The following is a 26,001-nucleotide window of genomic DNA, read 5'->3' on the forward strand; positions in this document are numbered from 1 at the left end:
TAAGAATGGAAATGGAAATAGACACTAACAATGTGGAGATCACATTATATGGTATTTATTTAAAAAATGAAAACAGTTATAAGATTTTACAATTATTTAATATTTATCAGAATTTATTTCTGAATTTATTTTTTATCTTAAATTGACTGATATTTAAATGGAAATCTTAAAATTGTTATTGGAGCCCCTCCCTAACAACACAATCAGCAAGAGTAATAGAAGCTGGTGATGTGATGTCCATGACAAATGGTGCACTTTAACTGGCTAGAACCCTGCCTGTCAAACTTTGGGTTATAGCTGCATTATCTTAAATGTTTATTAATGTGTCTGAGTTGCTTGAAGATGCTGCAGAGAAACCATTTCCTTCTGCTATGTTGTAGACATCTGCAAAATATCAGCAGGTTAGTACCATGCTATTTGTCAAGTATAAGTGAGTTTCTATTTAGAAAGTTGATGCTTTATACTATTCATGAAGTATAAACGTTTCCATATGTGGTGTTCTTTGGCAAAGTAACAGCAAAAAGAAAATAGAACTACTACCACAGAAACATTTGGGCAACAAAATAATAAATATGCTTATATGATAAGTGTGATGCACCACAAATGTACACTGAGTTGTAAAGTCATTACTCTACCACTTAAAGTGCTACAAAACTGAATGGAGCATTTAGGACATCAGCTAGCCCTGCTTCCATAACATTCATTTTAAGATATATTTGCTTTTTGGTTTCAATACTGCTGTGAAAGTCTGCTGATATCAGACACTGCACCCCTCATTAGATTCAGTTTAGTAACCCTGATCAGTTTAAGGTATGACAGCGCAGTATAATGAAAAATGACTTGGCCATCAAATCAAGTACTTACTTCTCCTCTGAATCCTCCGAATGAAAGGAAGTCCACTGGAGGATGATGGTCCTGCACTAGTGCTCTGTAATTGAGACACATCAGACACTGACTTGTAGGTAATATTAAAGTGTGGACATATAAATCCAGAATATTGAGCCCATTCATACCTAGAGTGTTCTGATATAAAAGAGTATTTACCCTTGTACGGTTAGAGCTATTGTTTATAAGTGACAACCTTCTTGCCAAAGCCTCTCGGATCTGCAACCATAAATCTAGTAAAATCTCAAAGCACTGATACATGTGATCAAAAAGGATACGTGTTGAATATCAATTAAAAAAAAAAAAACAGCACAGGTGCCAGACCACACATACCTTATTGTCCAGTAATGTTCCAAACATCAAAATAAAGAAGCCCTTTCAAAAGATAAATTAAATTGTTCTGTATTAAGCACATAAAGCATAACTTGTAACACTGTGTATGTCTAACATTATACAAAATAATTAATAAATTAATGCTTATTTTTAGTTAAATAGATTTTAAGATGTGATATCATTGTCTGCATTGCATTGCAGTGTTTACAGTATGTTAAGTGTTTGCCATTCTAATTACAGGAAAAATATGTGAAACAAAATGATTACCTGCAGTGAATTAAGGATTGTAAATGCCACATGAATTCTCAAATCAGAGGTCACCATGGTCCCGATGCCGAATCCCCAGGTTAGTCCAAAGATAGGGGTCAAAATCCCCACACATCTGGCAATGACCGCTAAAGCATGTTTATCATCTGGCCGAGTGGAGGCACCAACTCCTCTCCTCAACATCTTATATATCACCATGATAAGCACCAAGAGATTTATAACAACAATCGTCAGAGCAGGAATCGCAAATGCCAGGAGTGCCTTAGTTTGATCCCAGTTCAGCCAACATGAGTTACTTTCTTGAACATATCCTCTGTTTCCAGCTGTTGATGCCACAGTGATGACAGCTATGAGTAATGGGGCTCCATAGCCCACACTGAACGCTATAGCCAACATCCTGGACCTGGACATTCCAGAAAAGACCATGATGGTGCGGTAGAGGAGCAAGAGTGCTGACAGGAACATCCAGAAGAAGAGAACAAGATAAAAGAAGTGGATGAAGAATGTCACTGCACTGCAGGGACCCACTGGTGTAACCTGTCCTCGTTCCACAATGGATGCTCCAATCATAAAGCATATGTCTGCAATCAGGAGGGACACAGCGATGTTGACTATGGAGACATGCCGCATGTAGGATGTGTCATTCCTTGTCATTGACTTCCAAATAATGGTTTCAATAATGAGGCATAAAACCAAGCTGGCCATCGAAATGCTAACACCAATGTAAGTTATGTAGGCCAAAGCAGGATTATCCAGGGAATATGGTGACATCAGGATGGAAAATGAGGTTGTGTGATTGCATTCACATGTAACCAGGTCAGTGTGATTTGCTAAAGACTTTAGTTGGCATCCAGTTGAGTCCCATCCTCCAATCCCATCCAATAGACTAAAGTTCCAAAATACACACTGGGGGGTTTTCAGTGAATTATTTATGAGAGAAAAGGAGAAGGATATGTTGTTGATTCTTGTTTCTGCCTTGACCACAACCACATCTCCATTAATACTGGTCCCAGTTTTACTGCTGTCATTGTTGGTTGCATTTCGAACAGGCAAGACGGTGTTAAGAGTTGAGAAAACTATAAAGGTGAAGAACACTGGTACAGGAATCTGAGGGATATCTATTAACATAGTTGAATTTATACCAAATGGTTCAAAATATGGTGCAGAAATGTTAGTTCTGTTGAGTTGAATGGTGTTGGTTACTATTCCAAAGGTCTGATTTGTGAGTTTTTGCCCAATGTCCTCGATGGACATCAGCAGCACAGAGCTGGTGTTCTGCGTTGTATTGCCTCTGTTCAAAGTTGTCCATGTTGTGCTTGCATTTTTTGATGTTATGACATCCAGTGTTTGCAGGAAACTCTTTAAATGTAAATATTTAATAAAACATATGTAATTTAATTTAACTAAATAATCACAAAATAACAATAATGTTCCTATCTCTTCATTCATCAACAAAAATGAATTGGCAGTTTTAACTTTAAATATGCTACACAGTAAAAAAATGTTAGATTAATTAATAGTGTCTGGTATCTTAATACCCCCCTTAATAATCCCCCTTTCTTTCTTACACTGTGGTTAAGATAAAAACAATAAAAGTACCGTCATTACAGGTTGACTGATCACTGTTGTTTGTGACACAGAAGCAATTTGTTGCAGTATACCAACGATTCCTAGTACATTTGCTGGAGACTGTGTTATGGTAGGAGCGTTTGCTACAGTAGCATTGCTGAGTTCAGCTGTGAATTGTGGGATTCCTGCTACCACTAAAATCTACAGACAAAGAAAGAGCACAATTATGGATTCTAAAATCATGCTCAAACTCTCTTTATTAGAAATAAGTAACTAGAATACAACAATATTACCTGAGCCTTGTATATCAGGTTCTGAATAACACGCAGGACACAGTTGTCTGGCTGGTTCCGAGGGTCCCACAATCCAGATGAGTTACACTGAGCTGTTCGATTGCCAACCATGTCTTCAGTACAGTCACCAACTTTTGTTTCATATACATTTCCTCCTCCAAAGTATTGATCAAAGCATTTGAATACTAAAGGGGAAATAATCACACAAGAGTAAACCAGCAAAAAAAAATTATTTTCTTCCAACATGTAAATTAAACAGTAAAGAGGAATTTTTGTACAAGTTTGAATAATACCATGGCAACCAACAAGCATAAGATAAAATTGTTCATGTTTCAGTGAAAGCCTGCAGTTTAACAGTTTTTGTCTCATAATATTACTCACCTTTATTAATTGCATTTATCCAGAATGTCTTAACCTCATAAACAGTTGCATCACTTCCAGTGGCTTGGCATCTAGCATTTATTACTGTACCATTGTCCAGACAGTCCTGTGCCAGGATCTTATAGTTACATGTGTTGCAGCCTAAACCTGTTGTGGTGCAGCCAAAACCAGTGGGCTCATTAAAAATAGTTTAAAAGACTTTGTCAGAAAACGTGGCATCACACTCACTGCTTGGTGTTTATTTTGTTTCTAATACTAAATATTAAAAGTCTTTTAATACTGCCAATGCCTCAGATACACACACCTTCTCATGAAAGTATTTTACAGATGTGAATTATGTCTGCTTGAATACATGAAAAGGTTCAGTGTACACATTAAAACCTACTGACATAATCAGCTTTTAAAGTAAATAAATGGACAGTCATTACTTTTATCTTTGTCTTCCTCCAGACTGTACTGTCATAGTGTCGTCTGGGCAGACCATTGTTTACCAAAGGAAAAACATGCATTCGAAATGCTCCTAACATTTTAATTTTGATCATATTGTATATTTAAGAGTTTACTGGCAGCATGCCATCATAATAACATTACATTATTGCTGTGCTTGCCCAAAGAAGGGCATTGGACCTCATCTGATGTTAAAGTACAACTCATTTACATTTACATCACATTACATTTACTCATCATCACAAGAGTATTACACTAATTCTATGTGGAGGTATTTTTTCTTTTGTAGCTGACATGTCAGGGAAAGTCTTAAGACTCAATAAAGGTCTTGAGACTCAATAAAGCTGCATATTTAGAATGTATTTATTCAATAGCTAAATGCAATTAACAGCGATATTTCAAATACTGCACAAAAAATTATATTTGTAATATTTTATCAAATTTATTTATCCAATAATTCATTTGGTCATTTATTTTTCAAAACTGGATCTGTAGACCTGTAATCAGGCCTGTCGTTTATAAATCATGACACCAGTCTAATATAGTCTAAGTCATATATAAGCATAAGTTAAATATAAAATGTGTGTGTGTGTGTGTGTGTGTGTGTGTGTGTGTGTGTGTGTGAGTGTGTGTGTGTGTGTGTGTGTGTGTGTGTGTGTGTGAGTGTGTGAGTGTGTGTGTGTGAGTGTGTGTGTGTGTGTGTGTGTGTGTGTGTGTGAGTGAGTAAGTATGTGTGTGAGTGAGTATGTGTGTGTGTGTGTGTGTGTGTGTGTGTGTGTGTGTGTGTGTGTGTGTGTTTAACCTGTTGTTAATTGGGCACAAGCAGTGTTGTCCACCTCCAATTTCACTGTATAGCTGCTATCAGCACAACACCACATCGTGACTGTGGATTCCTCACATGTCACAGATTTGTTACTACTTGTTTGGAGATTGGGGTTTTGTTGAACTGTAATTGTTATGTAAGCTATGTAGATAATTGAGTTCACTGTTATGTTGCATGAATATTGACCTGTGAAGGTAAATAAAATAGAAAGTCCAAAATGATTACGCTATGTAAAAACAAACACCCCCGAATAACAACATTAACATGCTATACTAACAGTCAGCTGCATAATGTCATGTGACCAGTTGAAGTGCAAACCATAGATCCCAAACTCTTTTATCCAGTCACATTTTACAGTACAATTCAATCGCAAATCACTGCCTGGCAGAATGTTAGGCTGCAGTGGAAAGATCAGAAGTGTTTGTAATGACACTCCAAAAATAAGGTAAGAGTTGAAACTTGAAATATGATTTTACTTTTGCAGATTTAATGGTTTGGGATAGGCAGCTTCTGTTCTATTTCATTCACACACTTGTGGAAATAAATGTAAAGTGTTCTTATTAAACATAAACACATAGAATATTTGTACACTCATTTACAGTTCTTTAATATTTAAATAACAGCTACATTTTTATTTTGTTATAATAAAACCTATAATAATTCTCTCTTAGTCTGGTCCATATTGCAGAAGCATGCTAAATGCACTGATGTGACTGATTCTGGATGTCTTAATTGTTTTAGCTGTGACTTACCACTGTTGGTAGAATTCACATTGGTCACAGTGAGTGTGCGTCTACTGGCACTGATTATATGCTTAGATGTGTTTTGCAGGATGTTGCCGTTCATGGCCCAGTCAATCTTCCCTACGTTACTTGGTTGAATACTGCAGATTAATGATACATTTGTTCCAGGATATACTGTGCTGCTGCTTCCATATATGCCATCTGGAACTAAGAATAAGAAATATACATGTTTTTAACATTTTAGCAATGTTTAATTAAATCATTTACAGTTTTTAATTTTTACTTAAATTATATGGTATTTTATTTATTAATTATTTGCTCATTTATGTGTGTTGTCCTTTTTACATTTTCTTTTAAAAACTGCATGAAAGTTTTTATGTGGTATGATGGTTTGTGGAAAAAGACCTAAAAATATGAAACATCCCCCTCCCCCCTTCAAAAAAAAATGGAATTTGTACTATTTTTCCAGAATCACTGGTTTTAGCTTTGTCTGCAGTATCACTACAGTGCACTCCAGGATTACTGGCATCCTTGGTAAAGATGAACAATAAAAATAAAAAAAGTCATTATTGTTTATCAGCTTGATGCTTACATGCAGCAACATGCAGGTCAAACCCACCTAGTCAGCAACATGGAGGAAGTCAGAAAACGCACTAATATCCACCATTGGGGCAATAATAAATGAAGAAAATGCTTGTAATGTTTTAATTTATTGCACTATAATGAGTTGATACCTTGAATCAATTCATGGCATTGGACTGGTGTTTTGGAAATAAGATATTTTACTTTAAAATATCGCCAGTTCTTCCATGATGGTAGCTGACGTCTATAAAAAAATCTGTGACGTCTAAAAAAAAAAAAAGTTTACTGTGAAAGATTGGTCTCATTGTGATTCATTGACTAAGGAGCAAGGTATAAGAAAAATGGTTTTAAGGAAGAACATAACAAGAAAACCAAGAGGAGTGAACTGAGAATGTGGAAATGAATGAGTGATGTGATTGGTATATGAGCTGATAATTGATGGGTGGATTGATGGGAGATTTGCTATGTGTAGGACAGAGTGTGAAAATCAGATTCCTGTATGTGTATCTACTGTAACCCATCACATTGTTATCATGGCAAGGAACAATATGCAAATTAAATACAGGGATGTGAATATTTGACACATTTTTTTCAATAAAGATTTTTTTGTTGTAATAATTTTACTGAAAGGTTAGATTTGTCTTATGTTTTCACAAAAAAATTAAGAACTGAAACATGAGTTTTTCACTTGAAGCTGCAATGTTATATTTTTATTGTTTATGAAATTACAACAACAACAACAATAATAATAATAATAATAATAATCATTCTAATTCTAATTATGATGAAAAAAAATTAATGACTGTAAAGATGACATTGAAATTTGCCCCTACCTATGTGAGTAAGTGGATTTTGAATTATTGGAAGTCCTTGGTTAATAAGACTGGTAACAAGCTGGTTGTTTGCTGGTGCCAAATCAGGATTTGCGCTTGTTACTGTAATACTGTAGTCTACAATCACACTGCCAGGCCTGTTGAAAACACAGAATACCAGTCAAAATATGTGACCATAAAGAAACTGACCAAGAATCTCTAAAATCTCAAGTCTTTGATAAACAGTAACATAGCTCATCTATTTGATCAGTGGTCTTTGAATCTCTAACTGCCCTGGGTGTTAAAGAGTTAACAAGCTTGTTGCATTGACTGGGCCATTCATAATACAGATGTTTTCAGTGGCACATATAATACTTTATTTCCATCCACTGAAAATAGATTATTTCTTTCTTCTTTTACTCTTTTATTTATTGTATTTTTATCTAAATGCTGAAATATTGACATGTGTAATTCAAGTTACTGACAGTATATAGCAATACCTGAAATTAGTCACCAATGCAGAATTAGGCTGGTAAGAAGATACACTTCTGAAAGTAGCATCAATCTAGAGAAAAGGGTTGGATATACAAGCTGTCAGTTTTATTCCTCATTAAGAACAATGACAAAACAATAAAAAACAATAATAATAATATGGAACTGAAAACGTTCAGCATAAAAAGGGCCAAAAAGATGCAAAACTTACACTGTTTTCAAATATTGATTTATACAGAATGTATTTTGCACTAGTTGGAATGTTGAGATCAAAGTCAAATGGTTGGTTTATCGTCAAGGACAAAGGTATGTTACGGGTGCCTGTTAAAGAATACAAATATAAATATATAAATATTAATTAATAAACAATACACTGTATGGCCAAATGAATGTGGACACCCCTCCTGATTTTTAAGTTCTGGTGCTTCAGCTGCACACTCTTCACTAACAGGTATTTAGCCATGCAATCTCAAAAGTCAAGCATTGGCAAAATGGGTCACAGTGAAGTGTGCAGTATCATAGGATGCCACCTTTGTCACAAGTCGGTTTGTGAACATTCTGCCTTGCTAGATCTGCCCTGGTGCCTCCCTGAGTGCCAGGCCTCCTACCCTGTGTGCTGCGATTACTAAGCCCAGTTGCTTGTTCCCAGCTGTTCTTCATTCTCTGTGTACTATCCTGCCTTTGTTTCGTGCATTTAATTTGTGTCATTAAATCTTTCGATTGTAGACCATGTGAACTCAAGAGTCATGAGTGACTAAAGCACATAGCATGTAAAAAGCACAGAGTTCCAAAGCAACATTAGCATGAGGACTGTATGTCATGAGCTTCAGGTTTCCATGGCTGACCAGCTGCACACAAGCCTAAGATGCACAATGCGAAGCATCAACTGGAGTACCACTACCCACTGGGAAAAGTTTGGTGGAGAAGGAATAATGGTCTGGGATAGGGCCCTCATTTCCAGTGAAGAGGAATGTTAATGATACAGCATACAAAGTCATTCTAGAAAATTATGTTTGTGATGGCCAGGGGTCCACATACTTTTGTTCCACATAGTGTCTAAAAATATAAATGACATAAGAAAATTAGTAGAAAATGATATAATCAGTCTATAAACATACTTGGTATGACTATAGAGGATGTGAAGGTTGCAGTTTTCATTGTGGTGTGTAAAGTTGTGGAGCTTGTAGTTGTGGTTGTTGTGGTCGTGGTGGGTGTAGTTGTAGTAGTTGTAGTTTTGGTCGTGGTGGGTGTAGTTGTGGTGGTTGTAGTTTTGGTCATGGTGGATGTAGTTGTGGTGGTTGTAGTTATGGTTGTGGTTGATGTAGTTGTGGTTGGAGAAGTCATTCCTGTGATCAATAGCAGAAAAATAGCAGAAAAAACCTGCTTAACATATTTTTCATTCAAACATCTTAAAAAAATGAACGGATTAAAGAAATGGAGAATCGCCAAAATGTGTGACAGCTAAAGAATAACTAATTCTCTCGCAGGAAGCTGCCCAGGTGCTCGTGCAGTCTCTTGTGAGCTCAAAGCCAGACTACTGCAACTCGCTACTCGCTGGTCTTCCTCTAAGAGCCATCAGACCTCTACAACTTGTCCAGAATGCAGCAGCACGACTGGTCTTCAATCTTCCAAAGTTCACACACGTCATTCCACTCCTGTGCTCCCTTCATTGGCTTCCATCAGATTTGCACGCATCAAATTTAAAACCTGGATGCTTGCCTACAAAGCCAAAAATGACCAGCCCCTCCATACATGATGCTCGATCCATACTTCAAGTACTTCGAACCTCAAGTACGGCTCGTCTTGAAACACAATGCTTCAAGTCTCATGGAAGACACGCATTGAAACTTCTTTGTCCTGGCTCCTAGATGGTGAAAGCAAATTTCGTTTGCTGTCCGGACAGCAGAGTCCCTTGCAGTCTTCAAACACAGACTGAAGACCCATCTATTTGTTGAATATTCAGTGACCACTGACCCTACGTTGACTAACTCTAACTAGTACTTATTGTAGGGTATTGTTTATTACACTGATGTTGACTGCTCCTTTGTTGACTAACAAACTCTACTGCCTGTTTATTGCACTTATTGTTGTCTGAGATAGAGCTTATGTATTTTGCACTTCTAGGCATCAGCATTGATCCCTGTATTTCTACAGTATTTTAGCTCATTGGTATATTGAATTCTAACATACTGTACTGGCTAGGATGTACTCTGAGCAAATGACAAACACATTTTTAAGTCGCACTGGATAAGAGCATCCGCTAAATGCCGTAAATGTAAATGTAACCAAGAATGGTGTGCCTTTATTCCTTTGACAGGGGAAAGAAGGATTTGCGATCATACTTGTAGTAGTTGTCTGTGTGGTTGGGGCTGAAACTGATGGAGACAAATTTACAGTGGTTGAACAAAACAATAAAAAAATTATTTCGAAAGACCTCACAGTTGCTATGAAATCCAACAATACTTAGTGTTCAATATTCAATTTAGTATAAACTTCAATTTAAGTAAGGGCTTGTTCAATTAATCATGCCAGTCTTTCTGCAGAAACAATGGCACATGGTGTCTAATGACATTAATTGTATTCAAATAAGAAGTAAGTAAACTTAATGCAGTCACATGTGAATTAATTTTGATAAAGAGGAGAAAAGGTTTTGTAAGCATACTTATTGTTGTTGTGGTTGTGGTTGTGGTAGGTGTTGGTGCTGTAACAATGAAGTAATAAGTTACTGAACAAAACTTTGAACCACACATCATACACACTATACATAATGTATAGTGAAGCTAACTGTGTGCAAATCACAAGTTAATAAGCATGGGTTAAATACACGCAAATCTGAATTAAATTTGACAAAGAGAGAAGAGTGTTCTGTAATCATACTTATTTTGGTTGTGGCCAACTGTGTGGATGTGGTTGTGGTAGGTGGGGTTGGTGCTATAATAGTTAGAGATACAGTTTCACTGATTAACCCAAACAACTATTTTAAGATTCAGAAACAAAATATTGTTTTTTTCAATAGGAAAAGATCTCACCAAACTCATAGTATTCAGTTTTTAATTACTTTTTTGGTTATATTTTGTTTAATTAAAATTTCACAATAATCCATATAGAAACAAGGCACAAATCTAGTAACTGACCCATAATACACTATTCTGATGTATAAAGGGGAAAACATATTGAACCTCCGTATAAAAAAAATCTCATTTTGTCAGAAAAACTATAATCAAGTTGCAATATTTTCTTAGTTTTAACCTCATTGTGTTATTAAAATGTATTTTTAAAAATGTTCCCCATACTGCAGAAACAAGGGCACATAATTACCCCATAATAAACAATTAGTTTGTGCGATACTTGCTTATTGCACTTACTGTTGTCTAAGATAGAGCTTATGTATTTTGCACTTCTAGGTATCAGCATTGAGCCCTGTGTTTCATCAGTATTCTAGTTCATTGGTATACTGGACTCTAAGCTTCTGTACTGGCTAGGATGTACTCTGAGTAAATGACGAAGCACTTTTTTAAGTCGCTCCAGATAAGAGCATCCGCTAAAGGCCGCAAATGTAAATGTAACCAAGAATGATGTGCCTTTATTCCTTTGACCAGGATAAAAAAGGTCTTGTGATCGTACTTGTAGTGGTTGTCTTTGTGGAAGCTTTTTGGGTTGTGGTGGTTGTGGTTGTGGTTGGGGCTGATATAGATGGAGACAAAATTACAGTGGTTGAACAAAACAATAAAAAAAATATTTTAATACTGAGGAGCAACTTATAAAATCTCCCTAGTAAAAGACCTCACAGTTGCTATGAAATCCAACAATACTTAGTGTTCAATATTCAATTTAGTATAAACTTCAATTTAAGTAAGGGCTTGTTCAATTAATCATGCCAGTCTTTCTGCAGAAACAATGGCACATGGTGTCTAATGAGATTAATTGTATTCAAATAAGAAGTAAGTAAACTTAATGCAGTCACATGTGAATTAATTTTGACAAAGAGGAGAAAAGGTTTTGTAAGCATACTTATTGTTGTTGTGGTTGTGGTTGTGGTAGGTGTTGGTGCTGTAACAAAGAAGTAATAAGTTACTGAACAAAACTTTGAACCACACATCATACACACTATACATAATGTATAGTGAAGCTAACTGTGTGCAAATCACAAGTTAATAAGCATGGGTTAAATACACGCAAATCTGAATTAAATTTGACAAAGAGAGAAGAGTGTTCTGTAATCATACTTATTTTGGTTGTGGCCGACTGTGTGGATGTGGTTGTGGTAGGTGGGGTTGGTGCTGTAATAGTTAGAGATACAGTTTCACTGGTTAACCCAAACAACTATTTTAAGATTCAGAAACAAAATATTGTTTTTTTCAATAGGAAAAGATCTCACCAAACTCATAGTATTCGGTTTTCAATTACTTTTTGGTTAGATTTTGTTTAATTAAAATTTCAAAATAATCCCTAAAGAAAGAAGGCACATGTTTTGTAACTGACCCATAATACAGTATTCTGATGTCTTAATAGGATAAAGTTAGTAAGCTTAGATTAAATGCACTCAAGAATTAAAAAAGAATTTAGAAAAAGGTAAAAATTGAGGTTGTTGTCATCTGTGTAGACACTGTTGTTTCTGTGAGACACCCAAACAATATCTTAAGAACCTCTTGAACCTCAGTAGAAAAAAATCTCATTTTCTCAGAAAAACTATAAACAAGTTGCAATATTTTATTGATTTTAACCTCATTATGTTATTAAAACGTATTCCTTAAAATCTTCCCAATACTGCAAAAACAATGGCACACAATTCAATTACCGCATAATAAACAATTCATGATGTCCAAAGAGGCTCACTCCAGTTAGCAAACTTAAATTAAATGCAAGCACAAAGGGGAAAATAAACAAAGACATTCTAATTTATGCCAATTTAAGATATTTTAGTTACACAGACATAATTTATCAGTGAGATGGCATCTGTCCTCACTACGTACCTAAATTAGAACTGAAAGGCTGGTTTTGAGCTAGCAAGCTACAATCCTGCTAACTTGACTTTGCTTTTGGATAAGAAAAAAAAGACCTGAACATGCTAATGGAACAAGTAGTCTGATGTAAATGAATACAAGTTACTGAAGAGAATCCAAGAGAATGATTCAAAAACACAGTGAAATTAATGGTAGTTAAGGATCTCAAGACTTCAAGCATAAGGAACTCTAATTGTCACAATTAGATTCCAAAATACTGGACAACTAGATTTAAATGTTGATGTAATATTCCACTTTTCATTTATCACTGCTGTGCATTCTAGTTTAAAAATTTGATTTGTTAGTTGGCGTTAGTTGGCGTTAGTTGGCGTTCTCAAGTGGAATAACTGATTACTTTTTTTTCACATTAATTTTGTCACACTTCTCCAGAAGATAATATACTAAAAAAACCTTCACATGTGCCAATTTTCTTATTACAACATACATACATACTTGGTCAAAGAAAACAGCAGCATTGCAAAATTATGTGACTGACAAAGGGAGTAAAAATGTTTTGTAACCATACTTCTTGTGGTTGTGGTCATCAGCATGGATGTTGTTGATATGGTGATGGTGATGCTTGTGGTCATCTGTGTGGATGTTGTTGGCATGGTGATGGTCGTGGGTGTGGTCATCTGTGTGGATGATGATGGCATAGTGGTGGTGGTGGGTGTGGTCATCTGTGTAGATGATGTTGGAATGGTGATGGTCGTGGGTGTGGTCATCTTTGTTGATGTTGTTGGAATGGTGATGGTGGTGGGTATGGTCATCTGTCTGGAAAATGTTGGCATAGTGGTGGTGGTGGAGGGTGTGGTCATCTGTGTGGATGATGGTATTGTGATGGTCGTGAGTGTGGTCATCTGTGTGGAAGATGTTGGTGCAGTGATGGTCGTGGTTGTGGTCATCTGTGTTGATGATTTTGGAATGGTGATGTTTGTGGGTATGGTCATCTGTGTGGAAGATGTTGGCATGGTGATGGTCGTGGGTGTAGTCATCTGTGTGGATGATGTTGGAATGGTGATGGTCATGGGTGTGGTCATCTGTGTGGATGATGTTGGCATGGTGATGGTGGTGGGTGTGGTCATCTGTGTGGATGATGTTGGTGTGGTGATGGTGGTGGGTATGGTCATCTGTGTGGATGATGTTGGCATGGTGATGGTCGTGGGTGTAGTCATCTGTGTGGATGATGTTGGAATGGTGATGGTCGTGGGTGTGGTCATCTGTGTGGATGATGTTGGCATGGTGATGGTGGTGGGTGTGGTCATCTGTGTGGATGATGTTGGTGTGGTGATGATCGTGGGTGTAGTCATCTGTGTGGATGATGTTGGCATGGTGATGATCGTGGGTGTAGTCATCTGTGTGGATGATGTTGGAATGGTGATGGTCGTGGGTGTGGTCATCTGTGTGTATGATGTTGGCATGGTGATGGTGGTGGGTGTGGTCATCTGTGTGGATGATGTTGGCAGGATGATGGTCGTGGGTGTGGTCATCTGTGTGGAAGATGTTGGTGCAGTGATGGTCATGGGTGTGGTCATCTGTGTGGAAGATGTTGGAATGATGATGGTCGAGGGTGTAGACATCTGTGTGGATGATGTTGGAATGGTGATGGTCATGGGTGTGGTCATCTGTGTGGATGATGTTGGAATGGTGGTGGTCATGGGTGTGGTCATCTGTGTAGATGATGTTGGCATAGTGATGGTGGTGGATGTAGTCATCTGTGTGGATAATGTTGGCATGGTAATGGTTGTGGGTATGGTCATCTGTGTGGAAGATGTTGGAATGGTGATGGTCGTGGGTGTGGTCATCTGTGTGGATGATGTTGGCATGGTGATGGTGGTGGGTGTGGTCATCTGTGTGGAAGATGTTGGAATGGTGATGGTCGAGGGTGTGGTCATCTGTGTGGAAGATGTTGGAATGATGATGGTCGAGGGTGTAGACATCTGTGTGGATGATGTTGGAATGGTGATGGTCATGGGTGTGGTCATCTGTGTGGATGATGTTGGAATGGTGGTGGTCATGGGTGTGGTCATCTGTGTAGATGATGTTGGCATAGTGATGGTGGTGGATGTAGTCATCTGTGTGGATAATGTTGGCATGGTAATGGTTGTGGGTATGGTCATCTGTGTGGAAGATGTTGGAATGGTGATGGTCGTGGGTGTGGTCATCTGTGTGGATGATGTTGGCATGGTGATGGTGGTGGGTGTGGTCATCTGTGTGGAAGATGTTGGAATGGTGATGGTCGAGGGTGTGGTCATCTGTGTGGAAGATGTTGGAATGGTAATGGTCGAGGCTGTGGTCATCTGTGTGGATGATGTTGGAATGGTGATGGTCGTGGGTGTGGTCATGTGTGTGGAAGATTTTGGCATGGTGATGGTGGTGGGTGTGGTCATCTGTGTGGATGATGTTGGCATGGTGGTGGTGGTGGGTGTGGTCATCTGTGTAAATGATGTTGGCATAGTGATGGTCGAGGGTGTGGTCATCTGTGTGGATGATGTTGGCATGGTGATGGTGGTGGGTGTGGTCATCTGTGTGGAAGATGTTGGAATGGTGATGGTCGAGGGTGTGGTCATCTGTGTGGAAGATGTTGGAATGGTAATGGTCATGGGTGTGGTCATGTGTGTGGAAGATTTTGGCATGGTGATGGTGGTGGGTGTGGTCATCTGTGTGGAAGATGTTGGCATGGTGATGGTGGTGGGTGTGGTCATCTGTGTGGATGATGTTGGCATGGTGATGGTGGTGGGTGTGGTCATCTGTGTAAATGATGTTGGCATAGTGATGGTCGAGGATGTGGTCATCTGTGTGGATGATGTTGGCATGGTGATGGTGGTGGGTGTGGTCATCTGTGTGGAAGATGTTGGAATGGTGATGGTCGAGGGTGTGGTCATCTGTGTTGATGATTTTGGCATGGTGATGGTGGTGGGTGTGGTCATCTGTGTGGAAGATGTTGGAATGGTAATGGTCGAGGGTGTGGTCATCTGTGTGGATGACGTTGGAATGGTGATGGTGGTGGGTGTGGTCATCTGTGTGGATGATGTTGGAATGGTGATGGTCGTGGGTGTGGTCATGTGTGTGGAAGATTTTGGCATGGTGATGGTGGTGGGTGTGGTCATCTGTGTGGATGATGTTGGCATAGTGATGGTGGTGGGTGTAGTCATCTGTGTGGATAATGTTGGCATGGTAATGGTTGTGGGTATGGTCATCTGTGTGGAAGATGTTGGAATGGTGATGGTCGTGGGTGTGGTCATCTGTGTGAATGATGTTGGCATGGTGATGGTGGTGGTTGTGGTCATCTGTGTGGAAGATGTTGGAATGGTGATGGTCGAGGGTGTGGTCATCTGTGTGGATGATGTTGGCATGGTCATGGTTGTGGGTATGGTCATCTGTGTGGAAGATGTTGGAATGGTGATGGTCGTGGGTGTGGTCATCTGTGTTGATGATGTTGGAATGGTAATGGTCGAGGGTGTGGTCATCTCTGTGGATGATGTTGGAATGGTGATGGTCGTGGGTGTGGTCATCTGTGTGGAAGATTTTGGCATGGTGTTGGTGGTGGGTGTGGTCATCTGTGTGGATGATGTTGGCATAGTGATGGTGGTGGGTGTGGTCATCTTTGTGGATGATGTTGGCATGGTGATGGTGGTGGGTGTGGTCATCTGTGTGGAAGATGTTGGCATGATGATGGTGGTGGGTGTGGTCATTTGTGTGGATGATGTTAGCATAGTGATGGTGGTGGGTGTAGTCATCTTTGTGGATGATGTTGGCATGGTAATGGTGGTGGGTTTTGTCATCTGTGTGGAAGATGTTGGCACAGTGATGGTCGTGGGTGTGGTCATCTGTGTGGAAGATGTTGGCACAGTGATGGTCATGGGTGTGGTCATTTGTGTGAATGATGTTGGTATGGTAATGGTCAGGGGTGTGGTCATCTGTCTAGATGATGTTGGCATGGTGATAGTCGTTGGTGTGGTCATCTGTGTGGATGATGTTGGCGTGGTGATGATCGTGGGTGTAGTCATCTGTGTGGATGATGTTGGCATGGTGATGATCGTGGGTGTAGTCATCTGTGTGGATGATGTTGGCATGGTGATGGTCGTGGGTGTAGTCATCTGTGTGGATGATGTTGGCATGGTGATGGTTGTGGGTGTGGTCATCTGTCTGGATGATGTTGGTATGGTAATGGTCAGGGGTGTGGTCATCTGTCTAGATGATGTTGGCATGGTGATAGTCGTTGGTGTGGTCATCTGTGTGGATGATAGTGACATGGTGATGGTGGTGGGTGTGGTCATCTGTGTGGATGATGTTGGTGTGGTGATGATCGTGGGTGTAGTCATCTGTGTGGATGATGTCGGCATGGTGATAGTCGTGGGTGTGGTCATCTGTGTGGATGATGTTGGCGTGGTGATGGTCGTGGGTGTGATCATCTGTGTGGAAGATGTTGGTGCAGTGATGGTCATGGGTGTGGTCATCTGTGTGGATGATGTTGGCAGGATGATGGTCGTGGGTGCGGTCATCTGTGTGGAAGATGTTGGTGCAGTGATGGTCGTGGGTGTGGTCATCTGTGTGGAAGATGTTGGTGCAGTGATGGTCGTGGGTGTGGTCATCTGTGTGGATGATAGTGGCATGGTGATGATTGTGGGTGTGGTCATCTGTGTGGATGTTGTTGGCATGGTGATGGTCATGGGTGTAGTCATCTGTGTGGATGTTGTTGGCATGAAGTTTAGAGCTGTAATAGTTGGAAATTTCACTGCTTAATCCAAGAAAAGGACCTGTTTCCAGACTTTGAAACAGGAGCAGCACTTCTTAGAAAGATGCTCAGAAAAGTAAATACATCTTGACAATCATCACAGGCAGTTTTTAATACTTCATTTAGACTGAACTACATTGTTTAATTATACTTTGTTGTATGTCAAATGTATATCTTTGTTGTAATCCCAAAAACACTCTATTCATAATGTCCAAAGAAGCCAATTGCTTTCTAATGACAAGTTAGCAAAACTCAGTCAGTTGAGAGAAAACCTCAGTCACTCAGTAGCCAATACATTCTAAACATGCCAATGGACAGAATAATATATTTTTAATACATAATACAGCCTGAAAAGAGAAATTCACAAAAAGTAGAAAAAGAAGACAAGCAAAAACTTTAAAATGATTTCCTCTGGCTGTATTTTTGATGTGATGCATTTACCTGTTGGTGGGGATGGAGTTGGACATGTTGAGATATCTATAAAGGCAGTCGAAGAGAATGATTCAAAAACACTCTAAAACAAATATCATCAAAGGAACTTGGACATACGGAAATGATTTATGTCATTTATTTTGATTCCAAAAATTCTAGACAACTAAAATTGAATATTATTATATTATTTCATCAAAACAGAAGGATATGTATAAAATTTCAGATAATAATAATGATAATAATAATAATACAGTTACAGATTATCGTATTCTCATGGAAAGCTTATACATACTAGTTAGCTCTGTCATTGGTTGGCAGAACTGTCCATCATTTGGAATAGCAGTGATGCAGCCACATGTGCCATTGATGATGTCATCACAGTGCTGATATACTGAGCACTTGTCGCATGGCCAGACATACTGATCCTCACATCTGCACTGGTATCCAATATTATTCAGGAGACACACTGGGAAATGAAAGGAACACATCACAATTTTTAAAATTCAGTTCAGGTGAAATTTTTACAAGGATAAAGTTAAGAATGTTTAGTACAAATATATAGTAACAGGCTCCTTATAAAGAGTAATTTCACGATCAGTCCCTCTCGTGTTCCATGTTTCTCCTGTCTTGTGTATTTTAGTTCCATGCCATAGTGTCGTTTTTTCCGTCCCTCGTTAAGTTAATATATTTAAACCATGTCTTGAGCCCTGTGTTTTGGCTGTTCATTGATTTTGTGAATGTGGTTCGTTGTGGTTGTTTCTTGAATCTGTGTTTCAAAGCCTTCATTTTTGTTAACTTGTCTTGCTTAGCCGCGAATGTTTTCCTAGCCTTAGTTATAGCCTGCTTTCCCGTTTGCCTCCGTGTGTTTGTGTTTGTTACTCATGTATCCCCGTGCTCTCTGTGTTGGCTCTTTAACCCTGGACTGCCTTAACGACTCTGATTCTGGATTTGCCCCAATTAAATATCGCTCTTCTCCGCACATGCGTCCGCCTCCTTACCGCTCAAAGTTACAAGTAACTTAATTATTATCTAATCATCTGCTAATTATTTTTAATAATATTATAAACAAATAATCAGGATTAGAATTTTAATGCTGTTTAAATTTAAGACTTTACAAATTACTAACTAGTAATTTTAAAATGTATCTGTGACAATCCAAAGGATTACTATTTTAAAGTAATGTAATATGATTACTTTAAGATTACTTTTAAAGCCCTTAAGAGCCAAAGAGTCCTATAGCACTGGTCCCCTACAGTATGAGCCAGTACGGCCACTAACAAACTCCCACAAGCTCCTGTATTTTCTCCATTCAGACTCAAGAGCTGCTCAGTAGATGTTAAAGTTGTCCATATAAAGCACATGTCTCTTCCCCAGCAGTCCAGCATTGCTGAGAAGGCCCTTCCCTACAGAACGGCCAGCCTCTCCACTTCTGTCACACTGGCAGGCTCTGTCAGATAGCTGGAGAAGGTTTCAGCATCGGTGGGGAAAATATATTATAACTAGAGTGTAAGATAACAATTGTAGGACTTCACATGAAACAAAATCGGTGTCAATCATATACTGTTTAACGTCTTTGATGTCACGATGGCTGTTAGACATCACTCAATTAGGACCATTAAAAAAGGGAAAATATGTATGTGGTAGTGTACCAGTAATCTAATTACTGCCTTTTTGCATGTGTAACAGAATTATTACTGTTTTTGTATGCTGATTACATGAGGCTATATTACATGTACATAACACTGTTACATGTATTCCTTTACTACCCAATGCTGCCAATTGTTTAATTTTATGTATGTAATCAAACTCATATAAATATGCTTCACCCAAACACAATAGAATTGGGCTAGATTATTTTTTTGGATTTTGGATACAATTCTTTTTTGTTATAATGTGGAAAGCCTAGCAATAAATTATGTATCACATACAGATAATGTAGTTTTAACATTATTTTATCTGTTTTTGCCAAATCAAATAACACTACTGAATGCTCTGCTATTATATTTTTACATAAAAATAACAAAACAAGCTGTTAAATAAATTAAACAACAACAGTGATTATAATAATAATAATAACAAATAAATAAATAAGTCGACAAGCCTTATATTCACCTGTTGTAATGTTAATCTCTGTGACTTCAGTTATGTTATCAAGTATAACTGGGAAACTGATTCCTCCCAGCATGGTCTTCAGTTCATCCATCATTGCGTTTGTGGTGTTCACTTCAATTTTAACCAAAAATTCAAAGAATGGTATTTCTGGGAAATTGACAGTGGTCAATGTAAATTTAAAGACAGTCATTTCAGGAGAAACTGTAACATTTATTTTAAAAACTTTTTTCTTACCACTTTTTGGTACACACATCTCTCCACCACTTGGAATTGCACTGATACAACTGCATATTCCCAAAGTTATGTCTCCACAGGCTTCATAGGCAGTACAATCATAATATGGCCAAACATATTGATCCTCACAAATGCACTGGTATTTAGTGTCATTTGGATAGCACACTAATGAAGACAGAAATTATTTTAAAGAATATGACCAAATATATTGTGATTATACACAGTAACTTTATTTTAGGCTACTTAACTCTAGTTCTGTGATGTGTGAGGCATCTCACTGTGGGAGTCACAAGCAGTGTTGAAGACACTTAAAACAAAGTTAGCCACACAAACTCTCACCTCTCCAACAAAATAATATGAAAGGTTTTATGTTCCATATATGGTGATACTCTGTGAACCACAAATATATTCAGATTGCCTTGGGCTCTGAATGGTCTGGCTGTGATCTAAAGCCTTTATCCCCTTGTGACTACTGAACATGTGGGCCAACTCACTGCATGAAGTGAAAATGTCTTCCAAGGACCAGGCTCACTGGAAGCACAGTGGCACCCTCTGGTGGCCAAACACAGAGATGCCGATATTACAGTGTAAAGAAATAACAAGATTGAACTGGATTCTCTTTCGACTTTGTTGGAATCTGTGACAATGGGGCAAGGCTGCAGTAGCACACACACATAGTTATCTTATCAGGGATCTGGATGTTTTCAAATCTATTTATTTATTTTATTTATTTTCTTTGATGCTTGTTGTGGGATGTTAATGACAGTCACACTCACTGATATCCACCTATCCAGAAGTGACATGTGGTATGTGAAAGAGAAGTGTATGCATCATCCTTAGATAAAACTGCTCCTAGTCTCTGCTCCAGTACTGCTGTCATTGAAGTCTTGTAGCGTTTCTAAGACTTGCAGTTAGAAGAAGAAATCTAAGGATGATGAACTGAATGCAGAAATCTCTTTAGCTTCACTAGAACCTCAATTGACAGGACTTAAGCTAGCATGAGCCCAAAGACTAGTCCAGGAAATAGCAGAAATGTTAACAGAATAAGTGGCTAAACCATCTGCGGCAAAAAGCCCCAGAGACCAGTGCTGTGAAGCAAATCTAATCATATATCAAACATGATAGCCTAAGGCAGAGAACTCACAGAGTAACTGATTACATACAATAGAGGAGAAAGATTGATTGCCCACAAACAGGTATCGACTCATTAGTGCTTCCAAGGTTGGACATGTCTGAGATGATTCCCATAGTGAGATGCCAAAGAGATTCCATAAACAGCCAAGAAACAAATAAATAGACAAATCTTAAAAGTAAAACATTTCAAATATCTTTTGAGGGATGTCTTGATAATAGATTAAATAACTCACCAGTTGTAATGTTCAAGGCACCAATTTCTGTGGTGGTGTCAACTTGAAGTGGAAAACGTATTGATTCCAAGGAAGTTTTCATTTGTTCTATGAAAATCACTTCTGACACATTTACCTCCACCACTAGAATGTATAGTAGTTGATCTGTGCTGACTAGGAATAATCATATTGTGATTTTGGTTATTTAGATAACTGCTTAAAAAACAATTCAGTCACAAGGACCCCTGTGTTAAATAATTACTTTTGTTTTAGTTTACAAACATAGAACAGGGTTCTTACCATCTCTTTTTTGTCTTATGTGATCCAGTTGTCCATCCGTATAACTAAACTGAAACGAGATTGACAAAGCTCTAAGACAGCAAAAAAGTATCCACTTTCACCTTATCTATTTTATTGTAAGTACTAGTCGTATATAGTAGACACCAGTTTTTAATATATGCCCAAACACATTCTCTTCATCCTCACACTCTTGAACTAGAACTGGTAGTTTGAGAAAACTTTCTTGAATGAAAGTACTCTATTCCATAACAGTGCCACATAACCAGGTTAACTTTAAAGAAAGCTGAATTCTCTAAGTCAAACATTTCTAATTAGGCCTAATCAATGCTTAGCTAATTAGCTAATTGGAAAAAAAGTAAAGTGAATAAACCTAAGGCAAAAAATAATAATAATTTGATTGGTTAAGAATTTGCCTTTTCTCGCCCATTTAACATGAACAACAACTCAGCACTCAGCTGCCCCAGAGTATGTTAGCCATAAAAGCAAGTTGCTGTAGTGATTGAGCTGATTAGATTATTTGCCTCTGTTGTGGTACCATGAAGCCTGACTTAAACACCCACCTTTAGCTTGCCAACCCAATCAGCCATCTTTGTGATATACTGCTGAGGTTGAGCGTTGTCTCTAAAGACCATAAGACCTTGGGCCAGAACTCTAAAGGCTTTTTCAGCAGCGTGCAATCTGACTTTCCTATTCTTGAAGCTTACTGTATATAGCATCTTGTGGAAAACCCTCTGAAGCCTCTTTGTTTGTTTTACCAAAGTCTCTCTTAAATGTCACAATTATTTGGTGTTGCTGCTGCTGTTGTAGAAATCAAAGAAAACTTTACCTCTATAATGGAGTCGGTAATATAAGGAGGTTCTTGTGAGTCCACCACACACACATGAATTAGCAACATGGTAACAAATCTCAGCAAGAATTTTGATGTCCCTGCAAAGGTAATTGTAATGAATGAGGCATGCTTTCTTTCCTTTCTGTAACAGCATAAATATTGCATAGGATAACCTAGCTTTAAAGAAGTATTTCAGCGTTTTTCACCCTGATCTGTAGTATGTAGTCATATGCACTCATTTCTGAAATGACATAATTATGTGGAAAACAAATAAATAAAAACATTTAAAATATAGTTTGACTTGAAAAACACTTAAAATATCAATTTTTTTCCAACACCTGCCCCTTGGTTCTCAATAAGGATATGTCAAAATCATTGCCCATGCTAATCAAACACCCACTACAGATGTATTGGAAACCACTGGAGTGTTCCTTTAATTCACTGGTCATTGTAATATAAGCCCAACATATCACGTAGCTCATATAATGTTAAGCCATTGCTCCATTCGCGTTCTTTTGCTGGTGCTATGGGAACTTCTCAGTGAGGGCGCTCTGAAATGTAGTGTTAAGCTTTCCCAATAATGCGGCAGTCGCACTCGCATCAGTTTAATTTCTACTGCAACACCCTCAACACACCTATACACACACACACATACGTATTAGCCACACAGCGAGCACTTCTGCGTTAAACACAAAGCGAGATATTCATCTCATGGGACAAAAATGGAAGGGTCACAAGCCAGCCAATGTAAACACATCTCTGAATATAACATGGACATTAATTAAAGGATACATTGCAATGTCACTAATGCTATGTTAGAAAATAATATATTGCCAACAGGACGTGACAGTAAAGTCAAAAGTTCAATGTGTGCTGTTCCAGATGAATCAGATCAAAACCTGAACTGGCTTTATGGTTTTTTTAGTGTAAAAATAATTAGTTTGTTTCATTATTCTAGTTTTGTTTCTTTTTCTAGATATAATTTATAGTATTCACAAATTCTAAATTCTAAATAAACCCCATAAATGTCTTGGGGTGCTATGGCCACTTTCGCATGGTACTAACACCTTGTTCTTCCTGAACACAAGCATCTGTAATTTTCCAACGTATTGGCTGTTAGCTCTAGACTACAGTGGCAAAATAGTTCAGTACCATAGCCATGTTACTCCATGTAAATTTTTTAGGATAGAATATTTTAAGATATATTTTCTCAGCAACATTAGGAATATTATACATAATTACAATACTTATAATTATTGATACACATTATTCATGCATTTAAAAGAGTGCAAAAGAACCAATACGTATCAAAAATGTATAGTTATGTATAAGTGAAAAGCTGTAAAATGCTCACCTCTTTCCTTTTCTTTTCCTAGGGGCAGATTTAAAGAGATCTGTCATGTTCCCTTCTAGCAATGAACACATTCAACACATGAACCTTTTCAGCAAACAACAACTAGAAAGAGAATAATACTACTAGCATTAATTAAAGTGTAATAACTTACCCTCACTTGCCATGATGGAGATTTTAAACCTTTCGTCACGTAAGCATTTCCATGTAGTATTCCAGAGCTGATGGGCACATTCAAATACTTTCTCACAACCCTGCATAAAGGTCTTATAAAAACAAGCGAACAAACAAACAAAAAAAAACAAAACAAAGACATTGTGATCCTTGACAATTGTGGCAATGAAATATAAACATATTCAAGAATATATTATGTTACTCTTAAAATAATATATTATGTCACTCTTGCAACAGTTTATTCATTGTAGAAATTCCTCTCCCTGAGGCTACTGTACAGTTTCGATCAAACAGTGTAAGATATCGTCTTTTTTGAAAACGAGTAAAGTGGATGTGATTTATGTTAATCATGTTATTCATTTTAAATGATCCTGCAGGTTTTTGTTGTAATTCTAACTGCCCAAACATATTTCATTAGCTGAGATGGTTGTCAGTGACTCTTTTTCTTTGACAGCTAAGCCTTCCACAAGCTTCATGGAGCAGTGAACCTTATCCAGACACACACTTGCTGGACCAGTTTGATTTTCTATCCTGTTTCCTTATTCCATTGTGTGAGCAGTACTGTAAGCTTCCATTACTTGGCATCCCTGGTTTCTGATGACTACAGCAACCCACATACATAACAGTATCAGCCACTTACTTTCAAATGCATGATTCATGCTTTTATGTGACCATGTCAACTGTTGCTGAAGTAATTTTGTCGAGTACACAAGTGATTTCAAAATATATATAAAAATTCATTGTGTATAAAAATAATGAAATAATATTATAAAAAACCTTATTGTACATTCACATTACTTTTTCCTCATAAATGTTGTTAGACCATGTGTTTAACCTTTGTTAACACTAGATGCCTTTAATTTTGACCTTCTTAAGCAGAAAACCTAAAAATCGTGTATAAGTTAGCAATGAGTCAGTTTTTTCAATTACTACATACATACTGTATACAATCAAACCAGTAAACAACCAATTCCGACCCCTCCCAAAAAAAAAAAAATTATAATAATAAAAAAACACACACAAAAAAAAAAAAAAAAAAAAAAAATATATATATATATATATATATATATATATATATATATATATATATATATATATATATATATATATATATATATATATATATATATACACACTTACCAGTTGTCAGGTGTTCTAACTAATGATCTTTGACTATTGCATGAGATCTTGTTACAAATTCCTGCCTGCTCACTGTAGCCCAACCCAGAAGCTTTTTGAACCAATCAAATACTGTTATATGGAATGCAGCTTCAAACCAGGTCACATACAATTACCTGATGTTCTTTTGATTATGGAACCATTTACTAAAATGCAAACAAGGAATCCAGATTGACATCCAGTTAATTAAGACATCACTATATTACAGAAAGAACACTTGATTTTCAGTTTGTTTAACAGTAGTGCCAGCAGTTTGAATTCTTTGTACTATGGTGAAATTTTCATTACAGTGTGGTAGCTGTCAAGGAACAAGCTTTCTTTGGGTCCTCCAAGGGAATAAGAATAATGAATGATCAAAGACTAATGCAAGAGATCTTGTATATTCATACATGCTCACTGTAGCCCAACTGAAACGTCACTTGATCCAATCAAATACTGTTATATGGTATGCAGTTTCAGAAGCAGGTCACCTATTCACTAATTACATGATGTTCCTTTGTTTATGGAACCGCTTACTAAAATGCAACAAGAAATCCAGAGTGAAATCCAGTTACTAAGTGCATCACATGCTACAGAAAGAACACTCTTCGATTTTACAATGCATTTATGATGACTTAATGGTAGTGCCAGCAGTCTGAATCTTTTGGACTATGCTGAAATATCCTTTATAGTGTGG

The 26,001-nt window shown here is 37.6% G+C and overlaps 1 protein-coding gene across 7 annotated transcripts; it reads right to left on the reverse strand.

Annotated features, from left to right (window-relative positions):
- LOC113588849 (uncharacterized) lies at positions 1-25,310 on the reverse strand. Of its 7 annotated transcripts, none has more exons than XM_081717860.1 (31): positions 25,287-25,310; positions 24,127-24,238; positions 23,976-23,993; positions 22,619-22,719; positions 21,793-21,841; positions 21,514-21,666; positions 20,147-20,311; positions 19,913-20,059; positions 18,093-18,266; positions 17,810-17,845; positions 13,157-17,347; positions 11,854-11,907; positions 11,639-11,677; positions 11,252-11,311; positions 10,505-10,558; positions 10,290-10,328; positions 9,970-10,002; positions 8,746-8,973; positions 7,839-7,948; positions 7,636-7,700; positions 7,157-7,293; positions 5,751-5,948; positions 4,978-5,184; positions 3,729-3,875; positions 3,348-3,532; positions 3,085-3,255; positions 1,486-2,844; positions 1,219-1,260; positions 1,045-1,104; positions 865-928; positions 1-384 (listed from the first exon to the last, which is right to left on the reverse strand). In XM_081717860.1, the coding sequence occupies exons 2-31, from the start codon at positions 24,230-24,232 to the stop codon at positions 308-310; spliced, it is 8,469 nt and encodes a 2,822-aa protein (XP_081573986.1). In that variant the 5' UTR covers positions 24,233-24,238; positions 25,287-25,310; the 3' UTR covers positions 1-307. The 7 variants fall into 7 exon arrangements, with proteins under 7 accessions (XP_081573986.1, XP_081573991.1, XP_081573990.1 ...); XM_081717865.1 differs by lacking the exon at positions 25,287-25,310 and adding an exon at positions 22,828-22,862 and having other exon boundaries at positions 24,127-24,610; XM_081717864.1 differs by lacking the exon at positions 25,287-25,310 and adding an exon at positions 22,828-22,862 and having other exon boundaries at positions 23,976-24,030; positions 24,127-24,610.
- Positions 25,311-26,001: the final 691 nt, after the last annotated feature.

The sequence above is a fragment of the Electrophorus electricus genome, chromosome 7 (genome assembly GCF_041902795.1).
Source record: "Electrophorus electricus isolate QZ-2024a chromosome 7, ASM4190279v1, whole genome shotgun sequence".
NCBI lineage: Eukaryota > Metazoa > Chordata > Actinopteri > Gymnotiformes > Gymnotidae > Electrophorus > Electrophorus electricus.